The sequence below is a fragment of the Colossoma macropomum genome, unplaced genomic scaffold (assembly GCF_904425465.1).
Source record: "Colossoma macropomum unplaced genomic scaffold, Colossoma_macropomum, whole genome shotgun sequence".
In the NCBI taxonomy this organism is placed as follows: domain Eukaryota; kingdom Metazoa; phylum Chordata; class Actinopteri; order Characiformes; family Serrasalmidae; genus Colossoma; species Colossoma macropomum.
In genome coordinates, this window is record NW_023494802.1 from 37,712,209 (window position 1) to 37,729,586 (window position 17,378).

General features: G+C 38.4%; 1 protein-coding gene across 1 annotated transcript; it reads right to left on the reverse strand.

Moving 5' to 3' along the window:
• Positions 1-6,507: 6,507 nt before the first annotated feature.
• Positions 6,508-17,378, reverse strand: LOC118823004 (interferon-induced very large GTPase 1-like). The gene is made up of 4 exons (XM_036592364.1): positions 17,346-17,378; positions 16,466-17,101; positions 15,286-15,350; positions 6,508-13,396 (listed from the first exon to the last, which is right to left on the reverse strand). Exons 2-4 carry the CDS (start codon positions 16,902-16,904, stop codon positions 7,643-7,645), a joined length of 6,258 nt encoding a protein of 2,085 aa, XP_036448257.1. The 5' UTR covers positions 16,905-17,101; positions 17,346-17,378; the 3' UTR covers positions 6,508-7,642.

Below are 17,378 nucleotides of genomic sequence, written 5' to 3' on the forward strand. Positions count from 1 at the left end.
TGGGATCCAAAAGAGTCGGCTCTGATGAGCTGATTCAATTGATCTGACTCACTGAAACGAGCTGGAATGCCCATCGCTAACTCCGAGATGACTCTATAGGGGGCGGAATTAACTGGCTAGGACTGTGTACTTGTTGCCTTTTCACTCTGATCCTGGATCAGTGTTTGCCCCTTGCAGACCCCAAACACTTTAATCGCCTCTTCTGCTCCTTACACTAAATCTTTTTAGTGTAAAAAGTTTTGCCTACAAATGTTACACTGCGGTTCATCAGCCGTTTTCTGACAAAACACTATTACACCAGCCACACTTACCACTGGCGTGCGCAGATACTGCACACTCAACGGTATACGACTCACAGTGGCTGTGTTTACATGCAAAGATTTTTGCCAATCCAATTGAATACAATCTGATTACAGATTCAGACTGAGGTGTTTATATGCTCACTCTATTCAACAATTTGATGGAAAATCTTCGTTTACATGCGCACTACAAGTAATCCGATGCTAAATGACGCGCATGCGTGGAGTAGCGCTTAGAGTAAACGTTACTATGACAGCGAACGTCACGTGAGGTCCAGTCCGCGTGAGATGAGTTTCCAGTTGGCGCGCTGGAGTTTTAATAGCTTTAAAATGAGGTCAGACTCAGGAAAACGTGCTTCACATGTCCTTATAAAGGAAGCGGCGAGAGGAAGACGTCGTGTTCTGAGACACATAAGCTGGACGTCGTCCCACCGCCGTCTTTTAAAGCTCAGAGCATAAACTTCGTCTCCTCTGCAGACCAGTTTCTGCTCCGCCATGCTGAACGGTATAAACTTTCGCCGTGACGCGACGCACATGCGCAGAACATACTTACACGTTCCGATTGGAATGTAATCGGATTCAGGCGTTTACATGGCTATTATTCTTCTATTTAACGGATTATTTAGAGGATTACCCACCTCGTTCAATCGGATAGAAATTGTATTCCGAATGGCCTCAATCGGACTAGACTATTCCGATTGAGGTGTTTACATGGACGTGTTCTATTCCGATTGAGCTATTAATCGGATTATTAACGGATTATCAGGCTGCATGTAAACGTGGCTAGTGCTGAGAAAGAGAGGGCCAAAACTCACGGCGTTATAAAATGATCATTTCAAATAACTAGTCCATAAAAACAGCAGATATCAGCTCAGAGTTTATCATATGTACATAGAAATTATGAAGTGATTCTATTAAAGAATCTTTAAGTATTTTCCAGCCCCGATCCCCACATTTGTTAATATATTTTAATAATCGGAAAAACTAAACATATAATTAGATGATCATTTCCAGTAAATACGTCATAAATACAACAGATATTAGTTAAAAGTAAATGTTTAAGTACTTGGCAATTAAAATCCTCATGTTGGCCAACATAACTGACACGTTAATAAATATAAATCATCACTTTATAAAATTATCTTTTCTAATAAGCAGTCCATTAAACAACAAATCAACAACTATCAGTTCAGACTCTACTGTACTATATCTTCACATTTGTCCATGTCAAATTCAACTAACAGACATTTGTTCAGGGTATACGATGCTGTGTACACATGAAATAGGAAATAATCTTACTGTAACATTTTAAAGAAATTGGCTGCCAAAATCCTCACATTTGTTAGTCTAACTTGATAATTCTGCAAATTCTATACATTATAAAGTGGTCTTTTCCAGTAACTTGTTCATAAAAAAGAAAAAAAAAAGATTTATTAAAATGTAACTAAAGGTGATTTGTGAAGCTTAAGAAAGCTGTAGTAAACATGGAGGAAACAATGAACTGAAGATATCTATGTGATAGTTGATAATTTGGAAAAAAAAATAGATATTAAAAAACTTTTGCACATCACATAAAATGTTTTAGTTTTGTTTCCATTGTGTTAAATTATAGCAGATAAACAGTAACTGTGCATTAAAGTGTGCAGAAGTGTGTTCTCTGTAAGATCTGCAGAACATGCTTTATCCTACTCCAATACATAACTTTTGATTTTTACTTTCACTTTGAGCTGCAATAACTTTTCCTTTTATTTCTCTTTATATTTTTCACTCTTCATGCTTGTTACAATGCTCGATGGTGCAGCAGCACTGTCTGTGGTATTTAAATACAGAATAGTCTTATTATTTAACCTCTCATAGCTGATGAGTGATTAACTAACCATCAACTACTGAGTCTTATGAATGCCCTACAGAACTACTTACTAACTATGGATTCTTAGAAGAACTACTTATTAATTCCTGATTACATCAACATTAAAGCTCAATAGCTGAGGCCTTTAGGCTCCTGGTGAACTATTAACTGATGTAGCATACTTCAGGAAATACTTAATACGGTACAGTATTTAACATATAAAGGATTGTATTCTCTAATATCATTTACAGAAACAGGAGGAGGCAGGGGCGCCACACCACATTGGACTGACTGCTGTCCCTCATGTCTTTGTTTTGATCAGCAACTTTAAAAGGCTAATGGACATCTTCATATTTGACAGTGTGAACCAATTTGATAATAATAGTTAATAGTAGTTATTTAAGTGTTAATGCAGCAATATTCATTTGTCCCTGTTTAGTTCCTGCATACTATGAAGTATTACATAGTGTTATTATAAAGGCTTCCTTATAATATGTTTATGATTTGAAATTCTTATTAAAGTACTTTAAAATTAAAAAAGTAAATGTACTTTATTAGAAATACACTCAAGTGAAAGTAAAAGTGCTGTGATTTAATTCTACTTAAAAGCATCGTTGCAGAGAAAACCATTCTTAAGTACTATAAAAGGAGTAAATATAATTCATCATGTTCTACCTCTGATTATAATACTAGACAGATCACTGAATATCTTCGTCTCAAGAAGCTTCCATAATATTTTTATTTACTGTGGTCATCAACTGTTTAATCCTGATGTATTCTACTGAATGTTTCTATATATTATCTATATAAACATCATTCTGAAGGTGTTTCACACTTCAGCCTTTTCAATATATAAAGTAATGTTTTTAAATAACAAGAAATACATCATGTTTTTAAATTCATCTTATCGTTCTTGTCAGTAATAACCAAATTTCAAATTTCAAACTTCTTTTATACCCCCTATATAGAACAAAGTTTAGCAGTGACTACATACAGTCTTGCATAACTTGGGTTAACGCTTTACTTAAAAGCTTTTTAGGAGAGAGACATGCCATGGGTGCAGCTCATTTGTTCATTTTGGCTGAAGCATTTCCATTTTCCAAGGATACATTTTATTGGGATTATATCCTATGCCAAGGAATGGAGATGGGGTATATGGAGGTTCCATTGCATACAGTCAGTTTGTGTTCAGATTTAGCTTCAGGTGAGTTTAGATTTGTTGTGCTTTCAGCTTTACCTGCAAAAGGGGTGCAGGTTATTTTGGGCAATGACATAGCTGATAGAAGAGTTTTGCTACCTGTTTTACAAATAACCAAGAAGTCATTTTTATCTGACGTGTCAGAGAATCAGCATTCTAATAATTTTGTAGTCCCCTGAGCCCAGAACAAAAAAAATCATGAACTTGTTTAAACATGGTGTGAAGTCAGTCAGTGCTCAATAAAATGAAAAAAGCTCTGATTTGGTGGTAAAGCGGTCTTCTTTATTAACTGCTCAGAAAGTAGAACCCACTTTGGAAGGATGCCTTAAGTATGTGGTAAAGAAAGATAAGACAGACAAATAGGATATGACTTAGTTGTCTTCTAATGCAGAAATGGTCTCGTGCTGGAGAAGTTTCACAGTGTTTATCAAATCGTGGTACTTGGCCCATATCGTGAGATGGTTTTACACATATTTCATGAGCATCTGTGATCAGGTCATTTAGATTTAACAAAGACTAATGTATGTGTACTCAAGCATTTCCTGGCCTGGTCTCAGGAAAGATGTAGTAAAATTTGGCAGGGCTTGTCATTCTTGTAAGTGTGTGGGTAAACCAAATCAGTGTATACCTCCTGCACCACTTGTTCCCATTCCAGCAATTAGTGAACCTTTTGTGTGAGCGTTGGTGGACTGCGTTGGCCCGCTGCCAAAAACAAAGTCAGGTTACCAGTTATTATTTGGGCTGCTACCGGATTTTCTGAAGCAGTTCCTTTGAGGGAAATAACTGCTCATGTAGTTGTGAAAGCTTTGAGCAAGTTTTTTTATTATGTTTGGGTTGCCCAAAGTAGTCCAGACAAATCAAGGTACAAACAAGTTTTGAAGACTTTGCATGTTAAATATGTAATGTCTCATCCATACAATCCAGAATCACAAGGTGCATTTGAAAGGTTCCACCAGTCGCTTGAGTCCATGCTTCAGAAATACTGTGTAGAATATACTAAAGATTGGAGAGTGCTGAGCTGGTCTGAATGGCTCAGACACAGCATTGCTGTTGGAGTCACCTCAGTGACGCTGCTGGTCCACCAACCAAAAAAATTTAGCTAACAGCATCCTGTGGGCAGTATCCTGTGACCACTGATGAAGGACTAGAGGATGACCAACACAAACTGTGCAGCAGCAGATGAGCTATCGTCTCTGACTTTACATCTACAAGGTGGACTGACAAGGTAGGAGTGTCTAACTGAGTGGACAGTGAGTGGACACAGTGTTTAAAAACTCCAGCAGCACTGCTGTGTCTGATCCACTTGTACCAGCACAACACACACTAACACACCACCACCACATCAGTGTTACTGCAGTGCTGAGAATGATCCACCACCCAAATAGTACCTGCTCTGTGAGGGTCCATGGGGGTCCTGCCCACTGAAGAACAGGCTAAAAGGGGGCTAACAAAGTATGCAGAGAAACAGACGGACTACAGTCTGTAACTGTAGAACTACAAAGTGCACCTATATAGTATTCTGATTCTAATAGCTTAGAAACAAGGAGGTGGTCATAATGTTATGCCTGACCGGTGCATATTTATGTTTTGTTTAGTTTTCAGTTACAGTAAACATCTTATTTTTGTTTAGGTTATGCTTAGGTAGATTAAGTTTGGTTTTGTTTATTATTATTATTATTATATTATAATAATATTATATTATTATAAGGTCGACACTGAAACTTGGTATGCTTGTTACTGTTGAACTGTCTATCTTGTATAATGTTGTATGATACATGTTCTGTTTTTAAGCATAATGTCTCTTCTTTAAATCTCTCTTCTTCCACCACACCTTCCACACCAGCCTCATGTTTATGATCCCCTGTCCCCTAGACTTAACCAAGGGCCATAACACTTATGAACAGCTCACGCCATTAATCACAAGATGACATAAGATGTTTTATGAAGTAAATGTCGTTTATAATAAAGAGTGACTAATATTTGATCCACTTATAACACAGTTATAAAACATCAGGATTTACCTCAGAAAATGCTGCTTACTGAGGAATCTTATTTTGACTAAATATTGAAGATGTTGGACAAGCAGTGTGGCAAGTGGTGTGGCAAGCTGCCCAGCGAGCAGCACAGTCATCTTAAAATGTAAGTTATTCTGATTTTCTGTGGTATTCTAAAGCAGTAAGCCACGAGAGGCCATGCATTACTGTGATTTTATTATGGGGAAGAGGATCCAAAGACGAGTAAAACCCTCTTCCCTGAGATAAAATCACGGTTACACACAGCCTCAAGTGTCTTACTGCTTTTACAAAATGGTGACCAACATAAATAATGATAAAATACACAATTTTTCATAAAATAACTGTTATTATTATTATTATTATTATTATTATTAAGTTAAATAAGATATTATTAATAATAATTGACAAAGTATTCCACCAAGAAATATAGTTCCTTTAGCATATGGTATTGTGGACAAGATACCATTATATATTGCGGTCATTTCATGAACTTTTTAACTTTTGTCATATAATAATGAACATATGATAACACAGCACTGTTAATGCAAAAACCTTTACTTTATAAGTTTATATAAATTATCAAAAAATTTAATTATAAATTTTGCTCACCAAATTACCACCAAGAGTCTTTTTTTTGTTTTTGAATATCTATTTCTTGTCATAAAGGTGCAGAAATAGTCTATTGTTGTTGTCAGCTTGGAAGTAAGAAAGTTTGGTTGTTGGTTCACCAGTTAGATTGGGGGTGCCCAATCTTAACTGCAAAGATCTGGTGTAGCTGCAGGTTTTCATTGCAAACAAGCAGGAGTATACTTGATTCCCCTTAAACAGGAAAAAACAATTTTTCATGAAAACCTGTAACCACACAGGCTTTGCGAATGCAATTGGACACATTGTGCTGAGAATGATCCATGACCCAAATAATACCTGCTCTGTGGTGGTCCTGTGGGGGTCCTGACCATTGATGAACAGAGTAAAGGTGGGATAACAAATTCTGCAAAGAAACAAATGGACTACAGTCTGTAATTGAAGAACTAGAGAGAGTGCACCTATATAGTAAGTGGAACTGATAAAATAGACAACAAATGTAGGAGTAAAGTGCTCAGTGAATGAATAATACAATCAGGCATTTACTTTATTCTGAAATCATATTCACAACTTCTACATTCAACTGAAGATTTCTCCCTCTTTGTGTTGGCAGGTCTATGACCTCAATCCTCATTAGGATCTTAAATGAGATGAACAAAATGTATGGTATGTACAGTAAAGGTGCAGTAAAACATTCAAGTTTGAAGGCCTCATATCATGGGAAATTTAATTGTCCCCTCTTTTTTGGAATACGAATAGTATACAAACACTGTTAAAGTTTCAAAGCGTACCTCGCACTCCTCAGCGCATGCAGTCCATATATGAAAACTAAACTGCAAAAACAGCCTGTTTTAAAGTTTTTGTATCCATGATATCACAAAAGCTGATCATTTACATGTATCAGCCTATTCAGCCTATAGCTTAAGCCCCACCCATTCATATTGAGGTTATAAATAGTGTTTCAGCCTAGACTGCTTTTAAAACAAGATACAATACAGGGCAACAACCGATCAAAACAGACTGTTTTATAGGTTGAAGAGAAGTTGGAAAATGATTATGAAAACTGAAACTGGCTTTGGTACATAAACTGCGCAAACATTTTCTCAGAGGAACAAAATAAAATAGAATAATGTAAGGCCCCTTTAATAATTTAGTTTTTGACTCTATTAGTTTTAACAATATCTGTCAACAAGTGTGCAATTAACTGTAAAATGGTCTATAAAAATATTAAAAATAACTCATTATAATGCAGTTTTTTAGACATTTGAAAACATAACGATGAGAAATTAATATAATTTCAATCTTCTGGCCTGTATGTGACATTATGCCACGTAGAACAGGCATGCGTAGGCTACTGAGGAGAGGTTACTAGCACTCGTCCTTTAGTCCAACTGCATGAGTGGCTGTCAAACTTAACTTGCCTCCAACTTTTACTGTAGAGTTCATTACTAGCAGAATTTGATAAAGCCCTTCAGATTTGGTTTCTAATGTTGTATACAAACTCTGCTTACTGAGAATCACTGGCACTCAGTGTTAAACTTTATGCTGAATGGAAACTGTAACGATCCATCAGATTTTGTCACCAGAACTGTAACCATGGATGGTGTCTGTATTCTTCTGGGTACTACAAGATGACTTTTTCCTGTTCCTAATGCTGGAAGTTTCATTATTTTTGGCACACATTTCCTCTTGTACTTTAGAATCCATATTTTAAACTTTCTATGGCATTTTTCTTAGTGAATCTCCTCCAGGCTGTAGGAATCTTCCCACGACCCTGAAAAGTTTTGCTATGGTACTTTTCCAGGTCTCTCTGAAACCGACACACAAACCATTTCCAGTAGGGGTGTTCTGAAGTGTCAGGTGTGATGCTCCAACAGGTAAATTTTGGGCCAGCTTCTCTATATGTCTTGTTAGAGACACGCGTTCCATCTTGTAAGACAATGTCGTCTTCACGAGCTACTAAAACAGTGCAGATCTCTACAGACAAACTGTTTGTGTTATACCATGACCACCCACTGACTCCTCCAGGTCTATGGAAAGGAACACTGTGATCCCCATCATGTCCTTCTATGGTGTTTGTACAAATAACTGCACAGAAGGGACACTGAACCCAACATCCACACAACTGGTTTTTCAGAATATCTTCTGGTCTCTGTCTGAACATGTCCATTCTGACTGTAGAGATGTGGTCAAAGCGGCTGGACGTCTCATTAAAAACACTCTGAAGGGTTTTATTCATCATTTCACCAAAAAAGTCTGTGTCAGTGATTTCTTGGTAATGAGCTCCTTCAACATCATTCACAGTAAATATCACCTCACCTTCGAGTTCCAATGAAAACCTCTTCAGCCACTCATTCACATCTCCTTTGTTCTGTTTAGTTTCCTGTGTGGCCTTCTGGATGGCTGTGGAAACACTGGACTGCTTAATTTTTACAGCATTCCTTAGAATTTCCAATATTCTAGGATTTCTCCCTTCCAGCATTTGCTCTTTAAATTTTGTTTCAATAAAATTTGAAAAGTGTTTCTTAGGATTCATGATGTAGGTGATGAATGTCTCAAAGTTTTCAGCTTCTGCCAAATCCTGCAGGATGTGTTTCTCCAGGTTTGACCTGTTTCCACTGAATGCTGGGAAATTTGCCCTCATTTCTCCAGCTGCATCAATGGCAGTTTGATCATAGACAGACTGCAGAATAGACGACTTGAGTTTGTTACAGACAAAGTCTGCAAACACAGCGGTGGCTGTTACTCCTCCACATTGCTTCTTAAACATTGAGAAAAATTCTCCTTTCTTATTTCCCAGGTAAATCACAGGATCATTAGCCTCTCTGAAGACCTTGTGAAGATCAGTGAACTTTCTTACTGCAGTGTCACAGACAAACAGAGACAGATCCACTGTGAATTCATTCTTCAGTCTGAATCTCTCAGCTTTAAACTCTGCCACTCTCTTCTTCACACAGTTCACAATCTCCTGTGTGTAAGCGTCACTGTAGCCTGTTCTGTCCACTGGTTTAGTTCTAATGATCTCCTCAGCTTCTCTCACTGTCTGCTGCACCAGCTCTCTGATTGAGTCATGATCTTTGGTGTCCAAACTTTGATATGAAAAGCCACACATGCCTTTCTTCACTGTTACATAGTCAGAATAATCTCTTCTGTTATAAATCTGTCTGTAATGTTTGTCTCTGTTGGAATAAATGGTGAGATGTTCAAAATATGAACTCAGAACGTTCATCACTTCCTGCTCTACGTAGACGTCTTTAATTGGAGGCATTTCTGCCCTCAGATCCGAAAGCCATTTCTCCCACATTGAGTCAAACTCTCTCCTGAGGCTCGTCTCATTCATGGCCTTATCTTTCAGTCTAGAAGCCAAATCTTTACTCATGTTGAACAGCTCATTCTCATACTGGGTTTTCTTCTCATCTAGCTTTTTACATGCTGCCTTCATTTTCTCAAGCTCAGTCAGTTTTCTTGCAGTCTCATCAATAAGCTTATCATGTACATCTTCAATTCTCTGTTCTGTACTTACTTTCCACTGAGAAAGGATCTCAGCATCTGTACCTTCAGTAAAGGAGTTCCTCACCTCCTCATTTACCTTGCAGAAAGTACTGTTGATTTGATTACGGATTAATGTCTGATCAGTAAATTCTAGCTTTCTCTTTTCAATCCAGGCGTGTAGTTTATTCTCAGTGAAGATCATGTCTCTCCTGAGCTCCCAGGTCCAGTTCCCATACATGACCTCCAATCTCCTGTATGCTGCAATCTCCAGGCAGTTCTTGAAGCTGAACACAAAGTCTTCATTCAGCACTGCAGTCCACAGGTCTTTAATACGGACTTTGAGCTCTGAGAGTTTTAGACAGTTCTTTCCTGCTGCAGCTTTGAGAATAGCCTGTTTGAGACTCTCAACATTTTCACTGTAACGTGGGTTGGGGGGAGCCATGGGGGGGTTTCCCTCCCACAGCTGGGCAAAGTAATGTACATCTGTCTGTATGCTGAATTTGACAACATCAGTAAAATACTCTGCACTGCACTCTTCTTCAGTTGCTGCCAAATGAATCATTTCATCCAGTTGTTTCTGCAGTTGACTTCTTCCCTCCATGTTCTTCTCTCCAGCACTGATATCTGCAATGTTCTGGTGAACAAACATGCAGCTGGGATTCAGTTTTACTTTCTTCATTCTTAGAAATGCCTGAACTACAATTTGAATGATGTCCTTCATTTCTGCTGGATTTTCCCCAAAGACATTTATCAGTGTCATATCTGCAAGACCGGTGATGAAAGTGGCCAGTTCATTGTCATGAGTGAGTCCTGACTGTTTGCCCACCAGTTGTATAGACTGAAGCCCTTCTGTGTCGACCACAAGCAGGTAATCAAACTTCAGCTGTTCTTTAACCTCTTCTTTCACTCTGATCAGCTGCATGAAAGCTCCTCTTGTGCACCTGCCAGCACTCACAGCAAACTGCAGCCCAAACATGGTGTTCAGCATGGTGGACTTTCCTGAGCTCTGCAGACCCAGAACAGACAGCACAAACACTCTCTGGTCTCCGAGTCTCTCAGTGACCTTGTCCAGAACAGACTGTATCCAGGTCAGAGGAACATGAGCAGCATCTCCATCCATCAGCTCCAGTGGATGTCCAGAGATCAGGAGGTCTGCAGCCACAGCAGGGAAAGCAGAAACATCTTCTCCCATTTCTTCAGGCACTGCAGCCCAAGCCTCATAAATTTGACCCATTTCCCTGAAAATATGCTCCAGTCCAAGTGTTACTGCATGTTTCTTGAGGTTTCTTTTGGAAAAAAAACTTAGTGATTTGTGTTGTGTTCTAGGGTTTACTCTCAGAGGATTCACATCTGACACCTGCTCTGAAAATAAGCCACCTAGGTAAAGGTCAAGCCATTTCACAAAGTACATTTTCTCGGAAACATCTTTGGAGATTATATTTTCACAAACAGCTTTTATCACATTATTAAGTGAACACTGCCTTTGTTGATTTCGTATTGACTGCATTTCCCGCTGTGTCATGGTCTTGATATGTTCAGAATCTCCATTCATGCCTGCACTTTTAAGCTGTCTGTTTAGACTGGTCCATCTATGCCACAGTTTTCCCTGACAAGGTAAGAGCTTGGCCTTGATTTGGGAGATACCTCCACCTTTCAGCAGCTTCACAACACCTACAGCTCCAGTCTTTCCTTTGTGGCATTCCTCACTGTCTTCATCAACTCTGAACCCACAACCTTTTGCCAATACTGAGCTTTCCTCAAGACTGAAAGTGGGAGCTGCATTACATTTCTCCAAACACATTTTAATTGCTGCTCTTAGTTCTTCATGTGATTCCTTCTGGTTTCTGTCTTTGAGTCTAATTGTACATTTTATATCAGTTCCACTTTCCATCATATCTGTACCTTTCTGTTCACTCATAAGACAGATCAAAGGCTTTGAAAATTTATGGAGCCTCAGGAACAATTGCCTTTGTTTGTCATTATGCTTCATATTTTCCATCAGGACAACAATGACTGTGGCTCGCTCAGCCAGAAAGTGGCTTTGCGCTCTGTTCTCTGCAGCATCACCATGAAGATTGCAGAATGCAATGCATTCATTAAAAAGGTCGTCATTGTTTCCTGCAGGACAGTACCAGGCAATCTCCACCAGCCCCTCCATCAAATGCCGGCTCCTGCTGCTGCCTGGACTGTTCCTGTGGAAGAAGGTGTCATGCTTTGGGTTAATCAGAGCATTCATTAGCTGGGATTTGGAAATGGAAACAGAGCCCAACCTGAGGAAGAACACCATTGGAGCTTTAATCTGACTGACTGGTAATGTCATATTGGAGCCAACTACAGACTTCCAGGTTTTCTTGATCTGCTGAAACGTCCAGAGAGGGAGTTCAATGTCTGTAGATGTAGGGCTGGGCACCAGCAGTGGCAGAGCGTACTGGCAGGTGGAGAGTTTATTCACCATGTTCTGCCTCAAGAAACTGTCTGCACAGTGGAAAACTGCCATCTGGATGTCCATTGGATGAATCTGATTATTTCCATTGTCATTTCTATGTTCATCATCTTCAATTAGAAAATGATAAAAATCATCATCAGAATTTTCCTCCATCTCACCTCTGACACCTTGCTTAGGAAGTGTCACATATCTGGCTCTGTAATCCAGTGTGAACAGCTTTTTCAGGTATGCAAAGGCCAGGTCCTTTTCTGTCTGTGGCTCCTCAGTTTGAAGTGAAGTCCAGCTTATGCTGAGCACATATGCAGCTGTCAATTTATTAGGATAGAAATGACTTAGATTCAGTCTACTGATAAGGTCCTCACTGTATTCTTCAACTCTGAACCCACAGTGTTTTCCCTGTTTGGCGCTTTCCTCCAGACTGAAAGTCGGAAGTAAATTCCATTTCTGCACACATACTTTGATTGCCATTATCAGTTCCTTGTGTGATTCAGCCTTGTCTCTGTCTTTGAGTCCAATTTTGATATTATTCCTTCTTCCAATCTTAAATGGCCCTTGCTTTAGGTCATTAACAACACATATCAAAGGCTTTGAAGAATTATGGAGCTTCAGTAACAATTCTCTCTCTTTGTCATTAGGTTTCAAATTTTGCATCAGGACGATGTTGACTGTAGCTTGTTCAGTCAGAAACTCATTTTGTTTGCTGTGCTTTACAGCATCACCATGAAGATTGCAGAATGCAATGCATTCACTGAAAATATCATTAGTGTGTCCTGCAGGACAGTACCAGGCAATTTCCACCAACCCTTTCATTAACAGGGGGCTCCTGCAGCTTCCTGGACTGTTCCTGTGGAAAAAGGTGTCATGTGTTGGGTTAATCAGAGAATTCAGCAGCTGAGATTTGGAAGTGGATACAGAGCCCAGCCTGCAGAAAAAGACCATTGGAGCTTTAATCTGACAGACTGGCAACGTCACATCAGAGCCATCTACTGACTTCCAGGTCTTCTTGATGTGTTGAAACGTCCAGAGAGGGAGTTCAATGTCTGCAGATGTAGGACTGGGCACCAGCAGTGGCAGAGCGTACTGGCAGGTGGAGAGTTTATTCACCAAATTCTGTCTCAGGAAACTGTCAGCACAGTGGAAAACTGACATCTGGACATCCATTGGGTGAATCTGGGTGTTTTCATCTGTGCTACTATTGCTACACTCAATCTCCTCATTTAGAAAATGATCAAAATCAGACATTTCCTCTGTCTCACTTGTGACAATTTCCTTGGAAAGTGTGACATATCTGGCTCTGTAATCCATTGTCAACAGTTTATACAGATACACAGAGGCCAAGTCCTTTTCTGTCTGAGGTTCCATTCTCTGAAGTGAAGTCCTGCTTATACTGAATGCACCTGCACTTGTCAGTTTATGGGGATAGAAATGACTCAGATTCAATCTACTGAGGAGGTTCAAAAATCTTTGTAAATCTTCGTTCTTTAACCCATCTTCTGACTTTTTACTTGCACCCTGTTAAAAAAGAATAAAGAACAAAAATAACACATTGAGTGTTAAAGCAGTTTGTATTTATTAAACAACTAAAGCTACAAACTCAAACACTGCTTTTAAATCAGCCTATTTTGTACTATTGTCACGCACACTTCTGGTCCTTGTGTGAGTCGAGGGACTCACACAAGGACTCTGTTTCCATTTTTTTATATGACTACTTAGTTTAGTATTTAAGCCTGGGCTTTAGTGTAGGATATTTGCGGGGTATTGCTTCTCTTGTAGAGCTACTGAGCGTTTCTACTGTATCATTGCAATAGCCTTTATTGTGTTGGACTATTTTTCTGGATTTCTGGGTTTTGCCTCTTGTCTTTGCCCTCTGGTTATGGTTGCCTTATTGTATCTTTTTGCTGTTTTGGGTTTGACCCACGCCTGTCTACTGACTACGATTCTTGCCAACCCCTTTGATATTAAAGCCTCATCTTTTGGTTTTAACCGCAAGCGTCTGGCCCTTTCTGTCACGTTACAACTATGAAAACCTGTGCTACATTATTTCATTAGGTATCCACACATAAAACTAAACCTATATTTACTTTTTGTTTTTATTCTTCTTCATGAACATGGCTGCCCCCATATCATGTAGTAATTGAATAAGTTCAAAAATTTGTCTACTAAATCTATTCAAGAAATTAAACTTAAATAAAATTGTTCAATTCAGTATTCAATTCAATAAAATTGAATTGATTTATTTGATTCAATATTGTGTCTTTGCTACAATATTGAAATCTAATCTGGAGCATTCCCAAAAAACAACTGAGGTCACTGCTAAACCAACAAAGTACATTCAATCGTCAACATAAAAGTCAAAAACTTTTTTCAGTCATTCATTTTCTAATTCTAGTTCTTATTCTTACATTTTTTCTTGCATTTCTGTGAGGTATTGTATTTCCCTTGCTATGCTTTATCTGTTTTTAACCAATTCTGTGCCACTCTCCTCTGCAGTACATGCAAATTCTTAGTTTGGCCTTATTAACTGCTGTCAGTTCTTAACGCTGCAATGATTTCATTACATTTAGTGTACCAAAGGCAACAAAAAGACCACTCTTCTATTTTAAGAAACTGAGCACAAGGATCATCTCTTGCAGCATGTTATTGTAAACCATGTCATCCATATTTAGTTTATACATTAATCATTTTTAATGTGCTCATATCAGATTTTTTTCACTGTAAAATCCAGATCTATTAGAATTTGGAACAACTGAAAAATTGTTGAATTACAAATAATAAAACATTTAAATTTTACATATAATCAGTATTTGTACCTCATTTTGTTGCACCTGTTGCCACTAAGCTTATTTGTGTATTTTTAAAAGTAATATAACTTTTAATATGAGTAATAAGATGAATATGACTACTACATATGTTTTCTCTATATCTTAGATTTTCAATACAAAACTGGTTCACTAAATTCACCCTTAAAATTCAGCACTACACGCACATAATTATAAATAACTATCAATATCTAATGTAATGAAAAATATATTATGAAAAGTTTTTTTACTATATCGCCCAGTACGAGGTTGAAACAGAAAAAGAAATTAAGCAGTTTGACAGTGCCATGTTTAAAATCACCAAGCTCTTCAGTACAGCTCATCCTACTGCCACTGTTTGTCTATGGAGATTGCATGGCTATGTGCTTGATTTTGTACACCTATAAGCAATGACTGTAGCTGAAATGTCTGAACTCAACAATTAGGAGGATGTCCACATACTTTTGGCCATAGTGTTTTTTTTTAGTTCACTGGTAATACCAAAGATCTAAGTAATTATTTGTTCAGTGGATGTTTTGGGCTCATATAGCATTTCTAGTATTTGCCAGAAAGCACATACTTCTCAGCTTACTGATTACTTACCTGTGCTGTTGCTCCCAACTTGTGGCTGTCTGACACAGTTCCATATCTTGAATCTTGAGAAGGAGCTACAGAAAGATGAAACAAATAATAACAAATGAGTTGCACTTAGATTTTCACACATAAAACGCTGCAAAAAGAATACAGAAGTTACTCATTTTTATGTTTTCACCTTTAAGAAAAAAATTCTACTTCATAGGTCTACTATCACTGTGAGAACTAGCAGTATGAATCTCAGGGAATCCAAATGTACTATGACCCAAATACTGTATTTTTAAGAATTAACTATAATAAGTTTGGCAAGTGTGTCAATGTACATTTTCTTGCATTTTCATGTAATGAGATCATGGTTCACTAATAGGGCTGGACACTATTGCTTTTCTTTATCTAGCTCTAAAAATGTCCTCAGAGTTCACTTTCCTATCTTTGCTATTATTCCCAATTTTTAAACTTTTGTCACAGCCCTTTGCAGTGTACAGCTCTTGCAGAAACCCAGCACAACGATGATAAAACTACAATATACAGAGTGATTCAAAAAGATTCATCTGATTTCAAAATGATTTATTTCACTTTGTAAATCATTACAGAACAATGCAGTAAACTGTAAATGGTTTAAGTTGAGCATAAAGTTTATTATGTAATTTTACAAGTTCTCAATATGAACCTCCTCCAGCTGTACGGACAACAACACCATAGTCAAATTCATCCCATACTCGACTGAGCATGCTGGGTGTCACTGTACTCACGGCTCTTTCAGTGCAATTTCGGAGATCATCCAGTGTTGTTGGGAGTGGTGGCGCATAAACAGAATCCTTAAGAATCCTTAACGTACCCCCACAAAAAAAAAGTCACATCTGTTGATGTTGGTGACCTTCTTGGAATTATTGGACGAATGCTCTGAGCTGTTGGAGGTTCACTGCCATACTGACAAACTCTATGACCCCCTCTTTCAATTGGTATGTGATTGGTTCCTCGGCGCCTCGCAGTTGTAAAAATATGGCGCTTTGAAATTGGATGAATCTTTTTTAAATCACTCTGTATTGTGAAGCCCTAGTCTAATTTAAATTCCAGCTGTAAGCTATTCTGCATAACAAAGACTTTTTTGTAATTTTTTAATCATGATTCTAATTAAATGAAGGTCATTAAAGATTTTTTAAAATATTCAAAGTTGTCATTTGCTTACCAGCTAAATGCCGATGCTTCGGTCTTACTACAGGATCTTCCATCTTGTTGTCTGTGTTAGTGTACCATCTACCACCATTGGCTGCTACAAGGTTGTCTATTTTCACTAAGAGCTGTCCTGCCTGATCTTCTTCACCAGGATTTTCATTGTTGAAGACATGGTACCTGCTGCCACACTTCTGCACCAGCTGCTGAAGACTGTCCCCAGCAGTGCTGATATACTCCTCAATGGAGATGTTTTTTAACCTGTCTTTAAATGTGAAGAGGATGATGGTGAACATGTAAAGTCTCATGCCAAAGACCTCCACCACCCTCTTCACAGTGTCCTTTTCCTCCTGGGTGAATCGACCCAGGCGAATCACTAGTAGCAAAGCGTGGGGTCCAGGGGCTGAGAGCTGGAGGCACCGGAGCAGTTTTGTTTTCGCTGTATCTGTGACCATTGTTGCAGTCAATCCTGGAGTGTCCACCACTGTGACCAGCCTGCCTCCAAGACTCACAGTATGTGCCTCACACTCCAGGGTGACTGGGGAGGCACTGAGTTTACTGGAAAATGATGGAGTGCCTAGAAGTGTGTTCCCTGATGCACTCTTGCCTGCACCCACTTTCCCCACAAGGACCAACCGGAGGTCCTGCTGCCCTGCAGTGAAAAGACAACCAAAGAAAAATGAATAAAGTGTGTGGAAATACTATTTTTTCTCACAACCACGGTTAGTTCTGAGTTATGAACGTACATCCATTAAAACAGATTTAAAAGCATATACCAACTACCAACTGATCATTTTGCCAAATGGTGTCCTTTTTAACACAGTTTTGCTCTTATTTTTCTAATCTTCCACAAAGTTTTATTTGTTTCATTTAAATCCATTTTTCATGAAAAATACCATTTATGTTCCAAAAAAAGCATACAGCAAACA